The sequence below is a fragment of the Macrobrachium rosenbergii genome, chromosome 36 (genome assembly GCF_040412425.1).
Source record: "Macrobrachium rosenbergii isolate ZJJX-2024 chromosome 36, ASM4041242v1, whole genome shotgun sequence".
In the NCBI taxonomy this organism is placed as follows: Eukaryota; Metazoa; Arthropoda; class Malacostraca; order Decapoda; family Palaemonidae; genus Macrobrachium; species Macrobrachium rosenbergii.
The window spans coordinates 20211460-20235211 of record NC_089776.1 but is presented as its reverse complement, the minus strand read 5'-3'; the positions used below and the strand labels follow the sequence as shown (position 1 = coordinate 20235211).

Sequence of the window (23752 nt, the reverse complement as noted above, 5' to 3'; positions counted from 1 at the left end):
CATAAATCTAGACTTTCTGATAAACAAAGTCTGTAGTATACACTATCTAGTTCTGGTGACTGAAACTGTAACATTACATACATACATACATATCTGTTGATGACTCGGAGTCCAAAGAGATATTATGTAGATTTGTACAAAGTGAACAGTGGCTGGGTTCAGAGAGAGCTGAATTTTTTTAATGGAGGCGCGAGATATCTTGGACATTAAAGATATCCCACAGCTAACAGCAGTTCCATTTAATTTCTAACCCAAACTAAACTGTTTTACGCATTCATTTCAGGATTTATCTGCCTATAAAAGTAACCTAGCAAAATACTGACATAATGTAGCTCATAAATAAAGACGACAAGAGATGTTTAGGGGTTACAAATTTTATTTTATATTCAACTAACAAGACACCATTCCCTTAAGTCTCAACCCACATTTTGGAATATGGCATTTTTAGACATGACCAATAATTGTTTGATGTAACTAATCCTTGGTTGTGTGTAAAAAAAATAAAATGTACCACACAAGTGTGGTGTGAATTGCATTGCACACAAGTGGTAAAAACACTAAATATATTTATAATTGCAGGTTACCAGTCCAGCACCCAGGCTCTCTTGATAGACCTTGACGATTCTTCTGAAAAGATGACTGAACAAACTAAAAATAATGAAGTTTCCACTAAAATTAATAAGCCTTGGGTAAGTAATTTGCAATTCATTGACAGTAATTGAGTTGAAGAGTATTGCATTTAACATTCCATATAAGTATAGTAAAATTGAATTGTGCACTTTGTTTTACGCAAGTAGGTGCAGTATAACCATTTAGAAATGGTCACAGTAGATTTTGCTATAACAGAAATATAGTATACAGCTCTTTTAATAAACTGTCATTATAAAACTAATGTCATTAATTACATCTTCTCGTGTTCACATGTGAATAGCAAGGATTTAATAGCTTGGAAGGCAAGTACAGAACTACCATACATGCTTTTTTCAGCATTTTTGTGTTAACTTTTTTTTGGTTGTCTGTGGCAGTTTTTTTTTGTTTTTGGTGCTTTTAACCTTAAATCAAAATATTGAAAATTTGTAACTAATAGATATGAAAACTGTTGGTCTAAATTTTTATAAGTTTTTTTTATTTTTAGGAAAATAGAGTTGTTTGTAGTCTAAGGGATGAAGGAAGTTTTCTGCTATCAAAAATAAGTAATCCAGGCTTGTTTAGTACAGTATATACTCTTGAGTACTTTTTTCATTCTTAATTGAACTCTTCATAGAAAAACAGTAAATCTTGATGCAAGTACTGTACTGTAAAGTTAAAAATACTATAGTAAAGAAATGATCATCATACAGACCTATCAAATACCACACATGATGATGATGCAAATACTATTCACAAAAGCTACACAGATGACAAAAGGAACCATACAAGATAGTGATCCTAATGTTTCAGGCAGCTATCACAAAGGCTATGGTAGAGAAATAAGACCTTTCACCTCCCTTCTCTTGACCCTGCCAGACGGCATTGCTTTAGGGCTTGTATCAGACATGCACTCCTAAGCAACACCCACTTCTGGTCAAGTAATCCAGAAAGTTTTAAATGTTTTTCTATACCCACTGTATACCTTGGGGAGCCTCCTGGCAGGCCTGGTATTGAGAGATTGTTTTATGTATGTTTTGGGGAAAAAAAGGGAAAGAAAAAATTTGGGGAAAAATGTCAAAGAATCAAAGATATGAATATTAAGGCTGTAAAATGATCCAGCCTTCGAAATCTGAGACTCCAGTATCATACAGTATTATTGTGAAAGAGATGCTCTTTAGCTTGTGGGATCTGAATATTACCCCGCTGATAGATGAGATGTGCTTGCCTTCTGTACTGTGCCTTAAGATGAGGAGGATCACTCAACTGTATTTGGCTTGATCTAGGTTCATAACATTTCAGATTTTTATTTGGATTAGTATCATTTGTTATGGTTGCAGTTTTGCTAAATAAATTCTGCTAATGAAAACTTAATATACTCAAAAAAATTTTCAGACTTTGTAGGCTTTGATCTCAGTTAAGGACAAAGTAGGAGAGTTAGTATTTATAGTAGGGAATTAAATGGAACTTAGGGTAGCCACACCCCATATGGTGATAGCATTGTAAGTGTGCTGAGAATGACATCCTTTCAGTCCTAGCATGTGCAAGTCGTTTTGCTTTTCAACTTCATTCATTCTCGTTTGGTCTCCTCCCGAATCGTTGTCAAAGTATTACGATTTAACCTTACCCCAGTTTTCACCTCTGAAGAGTAAATCCATAGAAGATCTAGAAGTTACGTTTGTTTTACCTTATTTTTATTAATAATAGTATGGCCATTGCTAATTTCAAAACACCGTGTAGTTACCACACTAATACTACTTGTAGCTGGCAGTACCTTACTTAAACTTTTAAGTAATTTTTATTTTGGCCCTATTTTTTATATCCACACAATTGAATCGGAGTAGGTATTGCTAGTGTAATAAGTAGCCATTGTGTGAAGTGGGTGTGCATGCTAAATATTAGCTTCAACTGTCTCATCAATGATAGCTAACCATACACCAGAACCCCAGTATCTTTCACAGGAAAGAAATTAGATAATGGTAATCAAATATGCCAACTTCATGCAAAAAAATATATCGGGTATAACCATGAAGTTCTTCACATTGTTACTAGTTAATATCTAAACATGAAGGAGTTCTTCATATTGTTACTGGTTAATAAAGTAATTTTAAAGATAACATGCAAGAATGCCAATAAAATTTTGTTGGCCCAGTGTATTTAAAAAAAAAAATTCAAGACTTGTACAGGTGAGAGGTAATGTGATTTTATTGTATATTTTGTTTTTGAGGCAATCATAGTATTTAGTAGGTAAAAATATTTTATTTAAAGTGCTCAAACTAGCACATTCCTGGGATTTGGTGGTTTTTAACTTTTATTAGTTTATTGAACTTTGCAACTGGCAGTGCTGATTTTTTAGTGTAGCTGCTCTTATATTTCATAGCCCAATATTGCATTGAGATTTAGAAAGATACCCACTAACCATTAATTTATGGATTTCTAACAGGATGCCTTTGATGACTTCAGTGATGTTAGTGATGAATTTTCAAGGTATGTTACTTACAACGTTACAATTCCAACAAAAAATATTTTTTCCAAAGATGTGAACATTACATATTTTTTATACTTAATTTTTAGTCATTGAAGAGAATGTGATTATCATAAGTTTTAAGCAAAAGTATCTCAGCGTTTTACAAAGCAACAGAATAGTTTCCATGTTTAGGTTTATCACTTGATCTGTTGTGAAATTGTTTTGGTAATGAAACTACAGTATATGGTAGCCAAAATTCTTTTCTCTTGGTCTTGGAACTTTTTCTCGTTCAGGGGAGTTTTATGGGAATAGTCTTTTAATTGAAAAGTTGCACTTGAAGGTAATCAGTAACTTACGTAAAAATACATAATTGGAATATTGTTAACTCTGTCTCATGACTAAAACCAATAAGGTCAAGTTTTGACATTTGTAAACTTTTCTGTACCAGATTGGCTTTAAGGGCCGTAGAGGAACCACAGCATTTGCCTGGGACATCTCCATCGGAATGGGCCGCCCCAGGTCCTGTAGCATTCCTGGCTCCCCTTCCAGCTTCTCAGACAGAGAATACCTCTTGGCCATCAGTTAGCTCACCATCTTCAACTTCCCCTACTGCCAGCTCTCCAACCAGTCCTTGGCAGGTTGGTCATTCTCCTCCAGATTTTCAGGATGACTTTTCAAGATCTCCAAATATGGCCTTCCTGCACTCATGCCAGTCTCCATCTAACACATTTGATGGATTCAACAGTATTTCAAATCAAGCAACTGCTTGTGGGTTTCCTGAAAACAAACCAATGCAGAATCCATTCATCAGTCACAATAATGCAGTTATATCTGTACCCTTGAACTCTACTCCATCAAATCCATTTTGTAACATGAACACCACCATTCCTGTTAATGGTTGTGGTTCTTGGCAGCCCATATGGGGTGGAAGATTGTTTGACTCCAAGAACAAGTTGATATGCTCTTGAGCACCCACTTGGGATAAGGTTACATCAGGTGTGCATCTTTCACTGAAAAGACAAATTCTATTTGTTGTAGATTCGACTTTGAAGTCATTCAGTAGTACAGCTGCAGTACAACTTCTGAATTGTTCAGGCACTGAAGCTGTAATACTGTTAATATCCTGCGTAATTTGTAGATGAGAAGAGTATAAATTAGTGATATTTAAACAAAGTAGTTGGTAATACAGTAATATATGTAGGAAATTACACCCAAAGTACAAGAAATTTATACCTGCTTGTATCAAGTAGGTTATTTACTGCATTTTGTTGCTTGATGCAAAGTATGTGCAGTTAGTTATGAAGTGGCAGGCTAGGCTAGCTGAACAGAAAACCAGACTCATAAGGATGAATGATTGAACATGTTATGAAGTAGGCACTGCAGGTTTTGTAAGTTTTTATCACCCTTTTTAGTACTTTTATAATTGCCAGTGCATTAATTTGCAGAGTGAGTGCACTAAGAGACTGGATATAATTAAACAATTTCAAAATCAACACAAGTTCCCCAATAAGGTTGGTGCTGAGAGCTGGGTAGTTTTTATAAAATTCAGTTGTCTTGTAGGATCCAATTACTTTATGCTGTAACAAAATTTTATCCTACTAACACTTTTAAATGGTTTCATGCTATTTTGTGCAAGAAACAACCATAGAATTTGTAATGTGAAACTGAAGTTTCATTTTTTGAATTTTTTAAGACTAACGTTAAGGGATAGCGATCCAAAAGACAGCATGAAAAATTTTGATATTTAAAATATTCTTGAATCTCACAAATTTAGCTGTTTTGGTACAAAATACTTTTAACTTCAGGCTGCAGGTAACACACACCCTTATTCATTGTGCTCGCTGGATGATGTACATTATGTAGTCAATAACTTGCAGATTTCTGTAGGTAAAATTTGGCACACATGGTATACAATTCAGTAAAGTACATTAACTGAATTTTGTGATCTTATTTGGAAGTAAATATCCTGGTAATGTTGTAGAGAATCTTTACTGTGTTATGGAAACATCATTGTTAGTCGTGTAAAGCATTTTTCTTGTCTATTTTAACTCATATAAAGGTTAATTTTTAACATAGGTTTACATATCCCTTCTTATGGAAGTTAGTTTTGCAATTGACTTTCTTCTCTACCACTACTGTGATAAATAGAGATGTATTTCCCGTGTAAAGTTTTCTATATTTGCTATTAGGCATATTCTGAGGTTGAAGATTTGCTGCAATCTATTTGAAGTTATTTGATGTAGCATTGTTTTTTCAGGTGTTAAAGGAAGTGTTAGTTGTACATTAGTAGTAAAAAATACAATTCAAGTGTACTTTGGAAAAAAAAAAATTTGATCATTTTGTACATATTGTAAATAGTCATTTTTCATACATGTACTTCTCATCCATTGTCTTTGATATACTGTAATTGTGCAATAATTGGGCAGTGTTGCAGCGCTGTGTAGTTCTTTACTTAGGAAATTCAGTACAGTACTTTAAAAAAAAAAGTTTTGACATTGTTTTACCATTTCTAGTACAAGGGCATGAATGAATTGCCATCCAAGTTTTATTTAGGAGGAGGGAGTATTATTGTTGTTTGTCAAAATTAAGGAGCACCTGTCCAACTCTGAATTTTTAGTCTGGTCTAGTGCCACTTGGTGATGCACATTGCTGAACAAAAAATTCCAGTTCTGTGGTACAGTTCGTAAGTAGTTTCTGCAACTTTTCGTTAAAAGTTTAGCTGGAACATACAGTTTGATTGAAGCCATAATTTTGAAAGATGATAGCTGCTGTTGACAGACAGACTTGAGACCAGACTGCTGGTTACTGGAAATAGCTTAAAAATTCCGAGTGTTAAGGTCAGGCATCTAGTATTATGGTGATGGTAGGGGCATATATTTTCTTGTTTCTATTTTGTTGGGAAGTACCAAGAAGTTAAAATATTGTATTTAATTCTTGTATGGAATAAATTTGTTAAGAAAGAGTTTTGTTTTAACATTCCATAGCTATGTTTTTCTACTTGCAAATGGTCTTATGGATACTGCAAGAGTTGCAAACTATGTACGCAGTGGCGTTCCTGAGAGGGGGATGCCTGTTTGAAATCGCCCCCCGGGCCCCAGTGTGAGGGGGGGGAGGCAAAACGCGAAATTTAACCATTGCTGCTATGACGGGACAAGCTAAATCCAGTGGCACCAAAATGGTCGAGGGCCCCATTTATATTTGGACCCGAAAGTTTGGGGCCCACTAAAAGGGCCCAATTTCCAATTTTGTGAACAAAAAAGTAACAAAAATGTTATGATAAAGAAATATGGCTCTCCAGTGGCCACCTCCCAATCGTAGAGCCCATTATAGACTACCTCATACGGATCGGAGGAGGGTGGGTAACGCTGATTGGGGTAATTACAAAGCCCATCTAAGGCAATTGATTACTGCTTATAGGGGTCCTAATTATCCTCTGAGGGCCCCCTTAATGGCCTCATTTGCCCAGATAATACACATTCAAATGATTAAATGAATCTGGCCGCCACATCATATCGCCATCAGAGTACATTACTGTTATCCTCGTTTTTATCATTTCTCATTGTTTAACTGGATTACGTGGATCTTCAGTTATTCAATGTACACCTAGTTTTAAGAAATAAAAATTCTGGAATTTTCATTTACAAGTGTCTTTAAAATGATCCTACAATTGCTTATATTCTAAAATTTTCCCGGGGGGGATTGCTTACAGCGCCCCCGGCCCCGAATCCCCCACCAGCTTTGGCTCGCTTCGCTCGCCTCCCACCACATACGAGGGGCAATAATTGGAACGGTGCCCCCGGGGGCCCAAAAGTCTACGAACGGCCCTGCCTCTGTCTGCAGTGGATGAAATTATATTGGCAACCGGTTGAGAAGAAACTGTTGCTGGCATCGCCAACTCTACTACGCGGTTTTGGTTTTCGCGATCGTTGACCTGCCCCACATAAAAAGCCTCATTAGTGTTAATGTTTCCACATACGCGCACACATTGGTGAGTTTACCATAATCACGGAGAAGCCACATAAGTCTAAGAAAACTATACCCAAACCTAAACTACTTGTTTACCTTTGGGTTGATGCTTTAAATAAGAACTGGATAATTAAACTGAGTATATGCAACTCTCAGTACCGTAAATAATGAACATACATAAAAATTAAACCTAGTGTTTACCGGCCTTACCAATGTTCGTAAGATTCGTTGCTGGACTAAAAGTTACGTCAATATTCGTCCGTTATCTTTAACTTTTTTTTTATACATCTAGTCAGTCAAATGTGTGTCATTTTTCCATTACTATATTTCTAATTACTACAATACTTTGGAAAGCCACTGTATTTAGCAAGACCCTTTTCATAATAATGTTTTATAAGCGAATTCATTCTACTTTTGAGCTGGTGGCATGAAGGATGATCAGTCTTGAGAGTTTTGTAGTAGCGAGTAAATACGACACAGACAACGCACACTGTTTTAGACAATTGTCAAGTTATCCTCTTCATTAGCGTGAACCAAAGGTTTGTTCTGTAAAGTTTAATTTCATATATTTATCGAAAGGCGTTAGAGACAGTTTTTTAAAAGCAATGAATTTCCTGTATTTCGGCGTGAAAGAACCGTGTTCCTGGAGTAACCAAACGATTTAGTATCCCAAAGTTGAGAAATCTAGTACCACTTGCATCTGTTATGATTGGTGTTTTGACATCTGTCTCATCGAATTCGGGTCGTTTGGCCGTAAGTCATTTAGGCCGTAAGCACGTTTACGTGCAAAATGGGCGCCGTGTTTAGTACCAGCCCCTTGGGGATGTACGTAAAACATGAAATAATAATGGTAAATACCATGACGTCTTACATTGTTTTGGATGTTACGGCCGAAACGACCAGGACCGGTCTCATGTTTTAATTGGTGCTTTTGCATGTGTCAGTAAAATTTTACATTGTTTATTGTGGCTCATGGTGAGTGTAATAGTATTTGTACGTAAAGCATTTTTATTGTAGACACCCCGTCATTAGGCCTATTGTAAAATATCAGTGACATGCTTTGCAAGGCTACGACAGGTCTCACTGCTTGAAAAGTTGATTCCTTCCATCTTTCGATCTTGAAAGCATAGAACGAAGTTTATTTTCCCAATTCCACTTCGACCTGAGGTCATCTATCCCTGAAACTGTGTAATTGTGTTCAATTTCCTTTTTTCTTTTCCTTATAGGTCCAGAACCCAATGCTTTAAGGAAATGTATTGTAGTACAGTACTATCAAGTTTCTATGGCATGGTAATCTTAGGCCTATTAGTGTCTAACATGAGATTTTTTATCTAATGATCTTTTAAAATTTCTCTTACGACGACTCCTATAGCTTTAAAAGTACTTTTTTTACAACCAAGAGCCAATTTAATGATAAAAAATTTGACAAGGGTATTCCGACTCATTCAGAATAAGTATACCATTTCAAATCGTTAGTGTTATCGTATAGCCTAAACGATCTGAAACGTACTGACCCTAATCGTAGCCTAAGTCTTATACTACGACACCCAGGTTACTTCGCTCTTATACTAATTCAAGTTGTGATTATATCAATACATTGCGTTGTGTATATTAACTAAACTAACAATAGGAACTTACTATTGGCGCATTCAGTGTTCCCTTACTATTGGCGCATTCAGTGTACAGTAGTGGGGCAGATAGAGTAATTTTTTAGAAGAAGCATGCAAATGATACAAGCATCAAATTTGGCACAATTGTTCAACAAGGGATACTAATCAAATCTGCCCGATTGGCCAATTGAAAATCCAAAATGGCAGCCATTTTTCAAGATGGCCGCCAAAATAACCACCCAAAGTTGATGTTTTGCTTAGAAATATTTGTAGTTGTCCGAATTGCATGATCTGTGTGGATTCCTATGTTTTTAAGCCTGCTGATGTATATTTTCTAGTTTATAACATGGTTAAGGCACTGTATTAAAGGAGTGATTGTCAGGCACTACCAAGGCACATTGGTGACATCACTGCTGTGAAGTTCAGCATGGGGTTCAGTGTCAGCTAAGTAGGAAATTTATGTTGGCATCACACTGGAACAACCTACTAGTATCCCAAATGCTGCCTAATCAACCCCAAATCAGTTAGGCAGCCATACCTGAATGGACAGGACGTGCCAGCGCGGGAGAGCCTAATCAAGGATAACAGGGTTTTAGTTATCTGTATGGTGTGCAGATTGCACGGGACTTATGACACTGGATGAACGATCGGACTAGGTGTATGGCACAGTGCAAGAACCTAGTTGTATCCTATACAGGAAAGTGCCTATTGCAGGTGTTGCCTATGTCAGGAGGTTAAGAAAGAAGATCTAAAATCTCCCCAGGCCACTCCTGCCAGATGAGGGGATGATGGATATACGAACCTGGCAAAGAATATTCCTCTGTTTCACTCACTCAATGCGCTACCAATCAAGCTAGACCTTGCAAGACTTGACGAAGGTTCTGGGATAAAGGAAACGTTGAGAAAAAATAAGGCACAATATCATGAGAGTTGTCGGCTTCTGTTCAACAACACAAAGTTACACCAAGCTGAAAAAAGAGCAAGTCATGTAGATACTAGTGATGAGGGCAGTAGAAGTAAGATTCCATAAAAGCTCCAAGAAACTAAAACAAAAGAATGCTTCTTCTGTGAAACTGAAGGAGGGGAGCTTAGAGAAGCAATGACAATGCAAGTGAATAGGAGAATAAATGAATGTGCCAAAACACTCAGTGATACAAAACTTCTCGCCGAACTAAGTGCAAGAGATGTCGTAGCCCAAGAAGTGAAATATCACCCTGGCTGTTTGGTGGCATTGTATAACTGAGAATGGGCATACCTAAATGTGTGGGAGCAAGAAAAAGCACAGGGACACTGGAAGGATGCATATCCAATTGCTTTCTCTGAACTAGTCACCTACATCTGCAAGATGAAAAATGCCAGTGAGAGGCCACCGATTTTCAAGCTTGCTGATTTGACCAAGCTTTACAAGCAGAGGCTGGAACAGCTTGGTGTTGAGTTGCCTGATGTTCATCCTACGCGATTCAAGGATCAGCTGCTTTTGCACATTCCACAGCTGCAAGCTAATCGCCAAGGACAAGAAGTTCTGTTGGCTGTTGAAACTGATGTAGGTTCAATCCTATCAGAAGCATCCCATTATGGTGAAGCGATCCATCTAGCAAAAGCTGCTGGGATAATAAGACATGACATGCTATGTCAGAAGTTGAATTTCAGCAGCTATTTTCATGACAAAGACTTAGAAACAAATAATTGAAATGCTCCATGAGAATGGGCTCAGCCTATCATATGACCGAGTCCTAGAAATCTCAGCACAGTTAGGAGAAGCAGTTGTTGCACAGTATGTGGAAGATGGAGTAATCTGTCCCCCAGTCTTGAGAAAGAATTTGTTCACATCTAGAGTAATTGACAACATAGATCATAATCCGACTGCGACCACAGCTAAAACATCTTTACACGGTACAAGTGTGTCCATTTTCCAGCATCCAAACACAGGAAATCCTGGTGATGAACGTGAGCCACTCAAACTAGATGTAAAAGAGTCAAAAATGAATGTTAAAAAAGTTCCAGAGCTTCCAGAAGCATACACCAATATTCAACCAGCATACATCACCAAAAACCCCAATCCCCCTCCAGTTACAAGACAATCCTTACCAGCACCAGAGTCAATCAGGTCACATTTGAAAGAAGAATATTCTTGGTTGGAGGAAGTCTTCCTCACTGAGAATGTGGCTGATGTGAAGCAGAAATGACAAGCACAGTCATTGTCACAAAAGGAGAGGATGCCATTAGCAACACAGTGAAGTCTCTGGATGATGTGTCCACATGTTGTCACGAAGAAGCTGACAGTTGAATATTTTTTCATGCTAGGGATGCAATGACTGACAGGAGCAAGTCTATAATCATCAGAGCTAATGACACAGATGTGCTAGTCATAGCAATATCTGTACTTCCATCCTTCCAGAAACTAGGTCTTCAGGAAATGTGGATTGCCTTTGGCCAAGGAGCCCATATGCGATGGATTCCAGTTCATGAGGTAGTTTCTGCTTTCACGCATTCACTGGATGTGACATTGTGTCTGCCTTCCATGGGAAAGCGAAGAAATCTGCATGGCAGACTTGGAATGTATTTGATGATATTACTGAAACATTCATCAATCTCAGCCAGCGTCCAACACTGATTCGTGATCTTGACATGCAGAGGCTGGAAAGATTCGTTGTCCTCATGTACAACAGATCAAGCGCAGCCACTGGTGTGGACGAAGCAAGACTAGATCTGTTTGCCGCAAGCAGAGGCCATACAACTCTATTCCACCAACACAGGCAGCCCTCAGAGAACATGCAAAGCGTGCAGCCTACCAGGCTGGGATCATCTGGGGCCAGGCAACCCACTGTAATCCACACATGAGCAGTCCAGCTGAATGGGGGTGGACACAGAAAGGAGAAGCATGGCAGATACATTGGACAACACTATCACCGATTGCAGCAAGCTGTCAAGAATTGACAAAGTGCTCCTGTAAGAAAGTTTGCAAAGGAAGATGCAAGTGCTCTCAGGCAGAGCTTCCCTGCACATCACTCTGCAGCTGTATATGTGAACAGTAGCAGATCGAGAAACAGCAGCACGGTATGCATAACTTTGAAAATGTACTAGCCGGGACAAAACTTATGTCAAGAAAGACCAACATCTTGGTGGTCATCTTGAGAAATATGTCTCAGGGTGCTTTTTAAACAGGAAAATATAGTTCAGCAGGCTTCAAAACATAGGAATCTACACTTAGATCATGCAAATCAGACAACTACAAATATTTCTAAGCAAAACATCTACTTTGGGTGGTTATTTTGGCAGCCATCTTGAAAATGGCCTCCATCTTGGATTTTCAACTGGGCAATCGGGCAGATTTGATTAGTATACCTTGGAAGACACTTGTGCCAGATTTGATGCTTGTATCATCATTTGCACGATTTTTCTGTTATCTGCCCCACTAGTGTTCCTAGCTTGAAATACAATGGTTAGATTGGCGTGAACACAATCTCTATTTCACAACCCTTATCCAAAGCACACCACAAGGAATTATCCTTATATTTAGATAGCATCATCCAAAGCACACCGCAAGGAATTATCCTTACATTTAGATATGCATATCTTCCAAAGGAAGTTTCCCTTAGTGTACTTTAAGATGAATAGGAATACTTAAATGGATTTGTAGACACCGACAATTATGGCTGCATTCTTGAGTCCCCACTAGCTCGAACCACTCTGTATCTAAGTTATGAAGAGACTGACCTCACGGCCGTCTCTGACCAACACCAAACCTTCGACTTATCACTGGACAAACAACCAATAAGGGTAGTTAAGCACTATTACACGTATACTTACAATTGAAACAGCTAAAACAGCGCCTTTCAATACTAAATACAAACACAACAAAAACATAATATCTTTCTTCTACATAATATGCATTTCCACTTTACATAATTTTGAAGAGAATATATAAAACTATACTACAACTTGCGGAAAAGTACAATCTCGCTTGTCAAAGTTTTGAAATACTCCCCACAAGAAAAACTTATGCCAACATTATTTACAATAGTTCTGTTGTTATCAATGCCTTTCTGGCTTCTGCAGCTGTTTGAGCAGTCCTCCTGCTCGGGTGGATGCTTGACTGAATGTCATCTGTCGCAGGATTAGTTTCCCTTATCTCCTGCCACAGCTCTAAGGGGTGTAACTTAATTACAGGTCTCATAAGCTGGCTATGTGCCCTTCTTAGAGTAGCCACTTTTGGGACCTTGTCTCTCCCCATGTGTAACTCAATCACTTGGCCCAACTTCCACTTGCTCCTTGGCCCCTCGCCATGAATGAGGACAACTTCCCCTATCCTGGGCCAAGTGTCCTACTCAATGGGGTCTGTTTTAACGTTGTTAAATACTCCCTCTCCCATCTTTTCACAAGTCATCACACAACTTGGATACAGAGAGGAATCTTTTCTCAATGAACTCTCTCCGTCTATAGGTAGGGTCACTGGAGATCTCTTCCCAATTTACTACTTCTCTTGAGAAGGATCAAAGGATCAAATGGTTAGGGGTTAAAATTTCCAGCTGATTCAAGCCCCTGGGCATGTAACTTAATGGTCTGTCATGGATAATTCCTTCCAGCTCCACCAGCACTGAGCAAGGCTTGGCCTACGATCTTTTTTTAGGCATGACTTCAGAAGTCCTATCAGCCTTTCCCACATAGCACCAAACCATGGTGCTCTCGCTGGAATGAACTTCCAGTTACACTTTATATCTAACAGATGTTCTTTTACCCTGGGATTCTCCAACATGATCTTAAGGTATTCTGATGCCGCAACAAACGTGGCGGTGTTGTCACTCAACATGAGTGTTGGGAAACCTCTTCTGCTACAGAACTTTCTAAAACTCATGAGGAACTTGTCACAGGACTGGTTATCAACTAGCTCCACATGTATGCCTCTGGTTATCCGACACGTAAATTAGGATAATATAAGCCTTCTCAGGGCTTTGTTTTTTCCCTTAACCCATAATGTGCCAGCGTAGTCCACACCTGTGGTATTAAAAGGTTGCTTACATTGCACACTGAACTCAGGTAATGGAGGAAGTATATTGGGCTTATATGGCCTCCCTTGCATTCTACAAATAACACAATGGTGTATTATACTCTTAGTCAGTTGCCTTATCTGTGGGATCCAGAACTCCTGTCTGACACTCACCAGTGGCATTTATACCCATATGAGCATTAGCATCATGATGTTCTTTATTAATTCCCTGAGTAACACAGCAACTCTTAGTATGGGAACTTAACAGGTAAAGATTAAACTGGTGTACGAGAGCTAGTTTTGGTTTTCTTACCCCATTCATCAAACTCTCGTATTCCTCTTGGAAATATTCCCTCTGTATGATGGCAATGGTCTTATTCTTTGCCTCTTGGAGTTCTTCCAAGGTCAGTTCACCATGCCTCTTCATACTGGTTGAACTCCTACAATTATTCAAAAATCGTAGGATTCATGCTGTGGTCCTACAGACCTTTTTAACCTTGGTGAATCTCCCAATTCAGCAAGTGAGTATTACCATTCAGGTTGTCCCCTACAGTATTGACCAACATGTTCTCTTCCCTACCCTGCGTAAGTGATCCACCAACCCATGACCTATCTATTGGCCAAGAGGAATTTTTTAACCGATGGGGTCCTTCCCACCAGAAAGAACTATCTGAGATCATTTCTGTCCATTTCCCACTTGTCAGCCAGTCACTGGGATTATCATCTGCAGGCACATAAGACAAGACTGCCTCTGGAACTAAAGAGTTTATTTCCTGTATTCTATTTTTCACAAACACAGGGAGAACACTTTTTGATACTAGCCAACTTAGGGCAACTTTACTGTCCAACCAAACGAACAGTTCTGCAAACTCATCCTTCTCAAAGGATTCTTTAATAAATTTGGCCATTCTTACTGCTGGCAACAATGCCATCAATTCAAGTTTCAGAACAGTTAATTCTTTAATGGGTGCTACTCTTGCCTTTGCCATCGTTAAATGAGAGTTTGTTCTTTACTCTGGAAGCTACACAACCATATGCTAACTCAATGGCATTGCAGAATATGTGTAAGGAGTCCCCCTTTCCTTGGCTAGTATTCCTGTGAAAGAAAATATCAAGACATTTTTCTAAGTCTTCGGATAACTCAACCCATTGGTTCTGTAATGGGTCTGAGAGTTGTTCATCCCAATCCAGTTGTTGCTTCCACAAATTCTGCAGGTATACCCTTGCCCTAATAGTAACAGGTAGAAGCACTCCTAATGGATCGTACATCCGTGCAACAGTTCCCAACACTTCTCTCTTAGTCTGACTGGACTTATTTATCTTTGTCTGTTGTAATGTCAAGGTATCTTTTTCTTTGTCCCAGTTCAGACCTGAAACCTTATGAGTTGTTTGTTCTCTGGCACTAAATCCCATATGCTTTAGCAATAGTTTGCAACGAGTCATTATTACTTGTCCATTCTTTCAGATATAAATGTGCCTGTGCAAATATCTTATTTGCTTCAAAGAAAAAATTCACCAGTTCACTATCATCATTGCTAGCGAACAGCAAATTATCTACATATACCTTTTTTTTTATCCTTTCTACATCACCTTCTACCATAGACAGGTGTTTCTTAATTGTTGCTTTCAGCAGAAAGGGAGAACATGTAGCTCCAAATAAAACAACTCCAAGCCTATACACTAACATTTTAGCGTTAGGGTCTGTTGGATCTTCCAACCTTAAAAACCCAGTATAGTCTCTATCCTCCTCCCTCAGTTGCTTCGTTAAAAATGCCTTCTCTGTGTCACTAATACAAGCAAACGATTTTGTTTTAAACTGCAGCAGAACTTAGAGCAGGTCAGCTGTTATATGTGGTCCCATCCAGAAACAGTTGTTCAAGCTTAATCCACTCTTCCCCCCTGTCTGACTGAACAGTCAAATACTATCCTAATAGGGGTTGTTGCACTGTCCTTTTTAACACCATGATGTGCCAAGAAATGACAGTCTTCTGTTTTATATTATTCCACTCTCTCTACGAATCTTCTATCCTCCTGATCCTTCAGGATTTTCTGGTAGTGTTCTAGATACTGAGTGTCCTTCTGAAACTTGACACACTGTTGTTTTAATCTGTTCAAAACCAACCCAAAGTTGGAAGTTAATCTCTTTTTATTGGCTTTCCAAGGCAATGCCACAACATACTGTTTGTCAATTTCAGAATATGTTATAGTACTCTCAAAGTTCTCTAATTCCTTCTGTTCCGTTGTTCCGTTATTTCATTGCAGTCAGTACCTAAATGATCCAAAATCCATAAACTTTCAAGATCTTCCCTTGGATCCTTTAATTGAGTAGCCCCTTCAGTTTTAAAATGGAGACATGAGTCTCCTTGGTGGGAGGAGAACTACATGTTCCGGTTACCATGTAACCAAATATGGTTGGTAGCAATAATAAATATTCAAATTTCCTAAACCCTGGGTGTAAAATGTTGTATACATTGTCAACCCCTATTAACAATTCAATAGGCGATTGTTTCTCCACGAGTAGATCAAAATCTTTATCAGCCAGGCTGATTTTCGTTTTACCTAACGACCTTAAGTTCTTAACGCTGAATTTCTTTGTATATTCTGGTAGTTCGTCGACCACTATACAATCCATATTTATTAATCTACCCCGATGAGGAACAGCAATGTTCACCATTTCATATTCTTTACTGGTGTAGAAATTAGGTAACCTCTCAATGACATGTTTTCAACCCCCTTGCTTTTATAGTGGAGACCCTCAAGAGCAGACTTCTTTATAAATGATCTTTCGGCACAGGTATCTAACAATCCTCTCTTTCTCTCTCACAATGTGACCTCTTTACCCTTTAGGGTTATTGTGGCTGTAGGCAAGATCGACTTCCTAGTCGTCTTATTTCCCTGTATGGTGTTCGTCAAAGAGAGTGTTCCAACTTGTACCCCACCTACCTTGGATTTATTTGGCTGGTTTCTATTGCATATAGCACTATGATGTCTAACAGTGCAACCGTTATTACAACCTTGCCTGTCACAGTCGGAACTGAACTGTTTACTTTATGCACATATGAAACACAAACCCAGAGTTCTGAGTTGTTCTATCTTTCCTCCTTTAGTTGCATAGGATTTGGGTGTCCATACGTGGTTGCTTCTGCAAAGTGCACATCCTTTAACCTGGTTTACCTTGGCTTTGTACGTACTTTCTATAGGCCTTACCGATGTTGTTTTTGGTCTCACAGATTGCCGTTGTTCTACTGCAAAAGCAGATACCGTTGTCAGTGTATTAGCTTTTGCTGTTTCGGCCTGTGGAAAGGCCCTCAAATTGTGTATCTCTTCTTCAAGGTATTTTTTAAAAGTGTCAAATTTCAACCAATCTTCTCCACACCTTCGTTTTATTATTTCACTCACACTACTTGGTGGTATAGAGCAAGATGGTATATAATTCACTCAATTCCAGTCTTTCACTCTCCAGTGATCTTATGCAGCTTCGAATTGTGCTCTAAACCCTTGTAGTGATTCTGCATCTGCCTTGGGAGTCTCGGTTTGGAAGAGTTTTCTAACTAAACACAACTTGATTTCGTCTTTTCTGCCATAGGTCTCTTTCAGCAAGTTCACTGCTTGCAAATATTCATCACCTTCTAATTTAAAACCAGATATCAGTTCCAGACCCTCACCTTCCAATAGGCCCTTTGAATAAGAAAACTTACATATATTCTCAAAATCTCAAAATCAGTATGTTGGTGTACTGATACTTAATAAAGTTCCCAAAATGAATTCCATTCTGTTATATCCATCGAAATGTTTGAGGTCTAGTATGGGTAACTTGACAGTAGCTTTAACAGGCAATATCGGCACACTAGGTTCACCTCTTACAGCTAGAAGACTCGTGATTGGAGGAATTTAGTCTATGAATTTGTGCCTACCTTTAGGTTATATTCTGCTTGATTCATAATTTGGTCAGGTTGTCCTACAGGATCTGTTAGATCCAATATTTCATTATCCAATTCCTGGATTTTCTGCAAATATTCCTTCAAGGAATCTCTCAATGAAGAAATACTATTGATATCACCTGCATCAACAGTGGTTTTGTAAGGAAGGTATTGAGTGACATACTGGCTGGGTATTGTCTATTTTATTGATGGTTCCTTACTGAATGAATGTACAAAATCTTCGAAGTTGTTATTGGCTGGTGCGATCCGCAACGTAGTTTCTACGCACTGACAAGACAAAACAGAGATTATGTTTTGGACATCTGTGCTTGTCAACAGACAAACAGATGGTGATTGTTAGAGATATAATAAATGTACAATGATAAAACATATATCAATGGAAAGGCCAGGAAATTCCACACATGAACATTTGCATGAGATTCGAGACAGATTAATGAATATGATGCAGTAGCATAATATATGTGAAATGGCGAGATGTATAGAGTCTTCACAAACAGAAACATACATACAGTTTGATACAGAAGATTCGGTAGAACATTATGAGTACATGATCGGAATGCTTGCATGGCAATGCAAGTAGTGGTGATTGTACATGAATCGAGACAACAGTGGTTAGAGAGAAACAGACAGGAATATTGTATGGCAGAAGTTGTGTTCCTTCGAGCAATCGCCGCTGACGCACGGGAGGGAGAGAGAGAGCAGGATGCTTTGTTGTCTTGTTTCGTCCAATGGCTGACTCACGCACGTGTGCCTGTAGGACCGCCATGTGGTCCCTTACAATACTACCCCCAAAAGCAAGGCCCTGATAGCGGAAATAGTCTTGCTTACAATTCAAATGGGCATGAGGGCTTGGGCAGACAGCAGGCTAAAGGGCGACGCTGGCCAGCAGGAACCCGAGGAGGTTGGCAGCGGGTTGAAGGATGACGTCGGCTGATCCTTCGGTAGCCAGCTCGAGGGGGACGGCAGCAGGCTGAAGGATGACGTCGGCTGGTCCTTCGTTGGTCAGGTCGTCTGGTACGAGTTCGGGTGCGGCAGCAGACTGCGACATCCAGGGTTCCTGTGGTGGGGTGGGTCGTCTCGGAGGGTCAGACATCTACTGAAGGCTCGGGAATGACAGAAGGCTGAGTCGAGGAGACAGCGATGGGTTTGTTGGCGTGGGTCGTCTCGTGGGTCGGACATCTACCATCAGCTCTTTCGGGTCACTCCGGGGTCACCAGTGTAAGGAAGGTATTGAGTGACATACTGGCTGGGTATTGTCTAGTTTATTGGTGGTTCCTTACTGAATCCATGTACAGAATCTTCCAAGTTGTTATTGGCTGGTGCGAGCCGCAATGTAGTTTCTACACACAGACAAGACAGAACAGGGGATATGTTTCGGACATCTGTGCTTGTCGACAAACAGATGGTGATTGTGAGAGACATAATAATGTACAATGATAAAACATATATCAATGGAAAGGCCAGGAAATTCCACACATGAACATTTGCATGAGATTCGAGACAGATTAATGAATACGATGCAATAGCATAATATATGTGAAATGGCGAGACATTTGGTGTCTTCACAAACAGAAACATACATACAGTTTGATACAGAAGATTCGGTGGAACATTGAGTACATGATCAGAATGCTTGCATGGCAATGCAAAATGGTGATTGTAAATGAATCGAGACAGCAGTGGTTAGAGAGAAATAGACAGGAATATTGTATGGTAGAAGTTGTGTTCCTTCGCGCTGGCGTTTGACGGGAGGAGAGAGAGAGCAGGATGCTTTGTTGTCTTGCTGCAATGCTGACTCACGGGAGGAGAGAGAGAGTCCGGGATGCTCTGTCGTCTTGTTTAGTCTGATGGCTGACTCACACGGGTTGAAGGACATCGGCTGTAGCCAGCTCGAGGGGCGGCCCAGGCTGAAGGATAACGTCGGCTGGTCCGACATGCGGTCCCTTACAGGGTTCAACTTTTTTGACCAGTTAGTTACCACAGACTTAAAACACTCCCTGTCTCCTCTTCAATTGGTTCTAGGTCAGACATCTTAGCCTATAATTACCAACACCAAATAGAACAAGTTCTCAATTACTTAAACGACAAACAGGTGGTGATTGTGACATAATAATGTACAATGATAAAACAAACTGCCAGCTCCAAAATTCGAGACATATATATACTACATTAGAAACATACAAAGTTTATAATATTTACAGGTTGCAATGCAAGTAATGGTGATTGTAAATGAATCGAGACAGCAATGGTTAGAGAGAAATAGACAGGAATATTGTATGGTAGAACCCTTCTTCAGCGGGAAGTCTGATGGCTGTCAATGGTAGATCAGTACAATTTCAACTTTTTTGACCAATTAGTTACCACAGACTTATACCCTGTCTCCTCTTCAATTCTTCTAGGTATCTTATATAATTGCCCAAGTTCTCAATTACTTGACTGCCACAAAACATATATATACAATGCAAATATAAGGTTTTATTCAAATTAAATATCATTATTATATGTGTGACTACACATATATATACAATGCACAACAAGGTTTTATTCCAAATTAAATATCACTTAAGTATCTTAACACTTATCATAAATTAAAAAAAAAATTAATATTTCCTTTCCATTACCTACGATTTCTAAAGAAGGAAGAAATAAATAATTTACGAAGTGGAAATGCGTCAATCATCATTTTGCCTCACCTAGCTTAATCAAACTTCTGGGTTGGCGTAAGCACAACCTGGTATTTACCAATCCTGGGTGAAAGCATAAGCATCTGCTGCTTCACATCAGTGACTTGCCAGTATCTTGTAACTACTATATTGAAAATGCACTCTATCACTGGCAAAGTCTCTTTCTACCACCTGATTGAAAACAAAGGTTATTTCTCTGTTTCTCATCAATAATTGGTTTATTAGATTTTTTTCGCGCTCGATATCTACCTCTAGGGATGTTTCTAGGAGTGGAATGAATTTCAATACTAACTACCAAAACCTTACAGTTACAGGTACCATCCAATCTCTCTACTAGTCCTAAAATCTTATTTTTTACCTTATTGACCAATTCTGGATCTTCATCATCTACATCAATATCGTTTCCTCCGATGAACAGGATAACGATATCTGGGGCATAAGCTGTCAATTTGGTCACTCACACAGGATCCAGAAGGTTATTGCACACTGCCCCTGATTTCCCAAAAGTGTGATAATACAAGGGCTGTTTTAGTCTCGCATCACTTTTACTACAGCACCCTGTCATAAAATGACTGCGATGTTTTACATGAGAATGTCTTATCACAGCAACCTTTTGCTCTATGCGAAATACATCTGGATAGGCCATGGTCATTTTATCAACTTTATTAAATGTGCAATGATCCCGAAAATAAAGAAAGGAAGGTTCAAATTCCCACCGAGTTACTATCAAGTTTCAGCTAGGCTAGGCAATGATTGACCGAGTTAATCCTACTATTCCATTTCAGGCTAGGCTAACACGTGACATTCTAAAATGGCCGCCACCATCAGCCGGTCACGTCTCTATCTTTATTGCCAAATATCACAACGATCCACAAAATTTCATAAACGTCAACAATACAGATCACTGTTATAACAACCAGTCACTGAAATCCTGGTCATGGCACCATTTTATTCTGACTCATTCAGAATAATTATAGCATTTCAAATCGTCAGTGTTATCGTATAGCCTAAACGATCTGAAACGTACTGACCCTAATCATAGCCCAAGTCTTATGCTAGGACACCCAGGTTACTTTGCTCTTATACTAGTTCAAATTGTGATTGTATCAATACATTGCATTGTGTATATTAACTAAACTAACAATATGAACTTAATATTGGTGCATTCAGTGTTCCTAGCTTGAAATACCATGGTTAGATTGGCGTAAGCACAATCTCTATTTCACGACCTCATCCAAAGCACACCGCAGAAATTATCCTTACATTTAGATATGTATATCTCCTAAAGGAAGTTTCCCTAAATGTACTTTAAGATGAATAGAAATACTTGAATGGATTTGTAGACATCGACAATTATGGCTGCATTCTTGAGTCCCACTAGCTTGAACCACTCTGTATCTAAGTTATGAAGAGACTGACTTCACAGCCGTCTCTGACCCACACCAAACCTTCGACTTACCACAGGACAAACAACCAATACCAATAGTTAAGCACCAATACACATAAACTTACAATTGAAACAGCTAAAACAACGCCTTTCATTACTAAATACAAACACAACAAAAACATAATATCCTTCTACATAATACGCATTTCCACTTCATGTAAATTTAAAGAGAATATATAAAACTATACTAAAACTTGTGGAAAAGTACAATCTCTCATCAAAGTTTCGACACAGGGTAAAGAAGCAGTTACAGGATGTCAAGGAAAACACACGATGATATGTATGGAGCAAAAAATGCACCTGTACGAAATGTCAAATCTGTTTTACTCTTCATATTTTCGTGTATATGTGAAACCTGGCCATCCATGTATTTTGATCAAGAAATCAAAATGATGACCCTAGAGGAGAGGAGGAGATCATATACCAGAACAGTAGCTAACACTGTATATGGTAGTAATCTCTGGCGGCCTCTCAGACTAAAGCTGCTGTTGACAAAATCTGCAGTGATTTTGCCAACGAAACCTTCCATATAGTGAGGTTTGAGATCAGGAAGGAAGAGTAATATGTGATGGTTCTGATTGTAAATGATATTATTTCCTTTGTTACATGTCTTTAGTTATTACCGAGGCATACACTTCGTTAAGAAATTTGATGGTTCTGATTCTAAATGATATTGTTATAGTTATGTTACGTGTTCTTGTTGTGTTGTAGATTGAGGCCTTAGGTAATTATAGTGTTTTTAATCCAATTTAATTGATGCCCATCTTAGTCTTTTTATGAATTTGCAACCTGTAACGAAATAACCCAACATTAGTGAACCTGATAGGTAAAACATAGGCTCAATTAGATTGCGATTTCAGTGATTTTCTAGGAACTCCATGTAAATTTTGCGCCGTGACTTCAGCCCCCACATGTTCCAGAATTAATCTTTTATTCTTTGTTTAATTTGTAAGTTAAAAACTTAACATAAGTTATCAGTAGGTGAACCCTACGTTATTTCTTTGTAAACCCAGCTATAGATTGTGTGAGGTTCAAGAGAAATGTCAAAAGAGAGACTGATTCTTTATTATTCTTGACAGGTGTTTATAAAACAAAAAGCCAAAGGAAAGGTAGCAGGTGACCCGAGGGTCCTTGCTGCGTCCATACAGAATTTGTTTTCTTACAAGCATAAAAATACGTACAATATTCGTTACATGGCATATAAAAGGTATATACATATCGGCGGAAAGGCCATACAATGATGCATAAGATGAGGTACATAATCTGAAATAAAGACAGGTAATATACATGATGTGATTAATGTACATCTGAAGGGAGAAGCACAAGAAAGAGAGGCGCAATTTGTCGCCCTTACAATACTCCCCTCCCCTCAAGACAATAATTAGAGGAGTAATTATTGGATGAAATAGCATTAATCACGGAGGTGCTGGGGCGGTCAGAGTGGGTCCCTGCTTCTGGAGAACTGTGGGCACGGGGTGGAGCTGACACCTGGGGTTGGCTGGATGAGTTTCCTGGGCTGCCTTGGCCCCACCTTGGTATTGATGGGGAACTCTAGGGCGCCTGCCTTCTTCTTTGCATACTGTCCAGCTGTCCAACAGGAATGTAGGTTTTAGCCTGTTGATGGTGATCCAGTCCTCATGCCCATGGATGCTTTGGAGGAATGCTTTGCTGGCTCGCCTGATGACTTGGTGGGGCCCCCTGCAGGGCCTGGTTAAGGGCGGGCGTCCACCCTGATGAAGATGTAGGCGCAGGAGTGTAAGGCGGGTGGGCTGTAGGTGATGGTTCTGTCGGTGAAGGTCTTGTGGCAGGGCGTGGACTTTTGTGCGAGTTCCCTCAACCTCGGGAGGGGGTGTCGGCGTCGTCGGTGGGAAGAATTCTCCGGGGACGGCCAGTGTTTCCCCGTAGACTTTCTCAGCAGGGGAGGCATCGCCATTTGCTTTCAGTGTGGTGCGGAGCCCCAGCAGGACCCAGGGCAGCTGTTCCTTCCACTTCTTGTCGGTGCAGCGTGCCATGAGAGCTGCTT

At 39.2% G+C, this 23752-nt stretch overlaps 1 protein-coding gene across 2 annotated transcripts in view; it reads left to right on the top strand.

The window, feature by feature from the left end:
* The window catches only part of LOC136825011 (low density lipoprotein receptor adapter protein 1-B-like), a 44690-nt gene extending 38634 nt beyond the window's left edge, over positions 1-6056 (top strand). For both annotated transcript variants that reach the window (XM_067081044.1, XM_067081042.1), the window contains exons 6-8: positions 580-689; positions 3071-3114; positions 3543-6056. In XM_067081044.1, the coding sequence (XP_066937145.1) occupies positions 580-689; positions 3071-3114; positions 3543-4062 (674 nt within the window). In that variant the 3' untranslated portion in view covers positions 4063-6056. The remainder of the gene's footprint in view (positions 1-579; positions 690-3070; positions 3115-3542) is intronic.
* The last annotated feature ends 17696 nt before the right edge of the window (positions 6057-23752 follow it).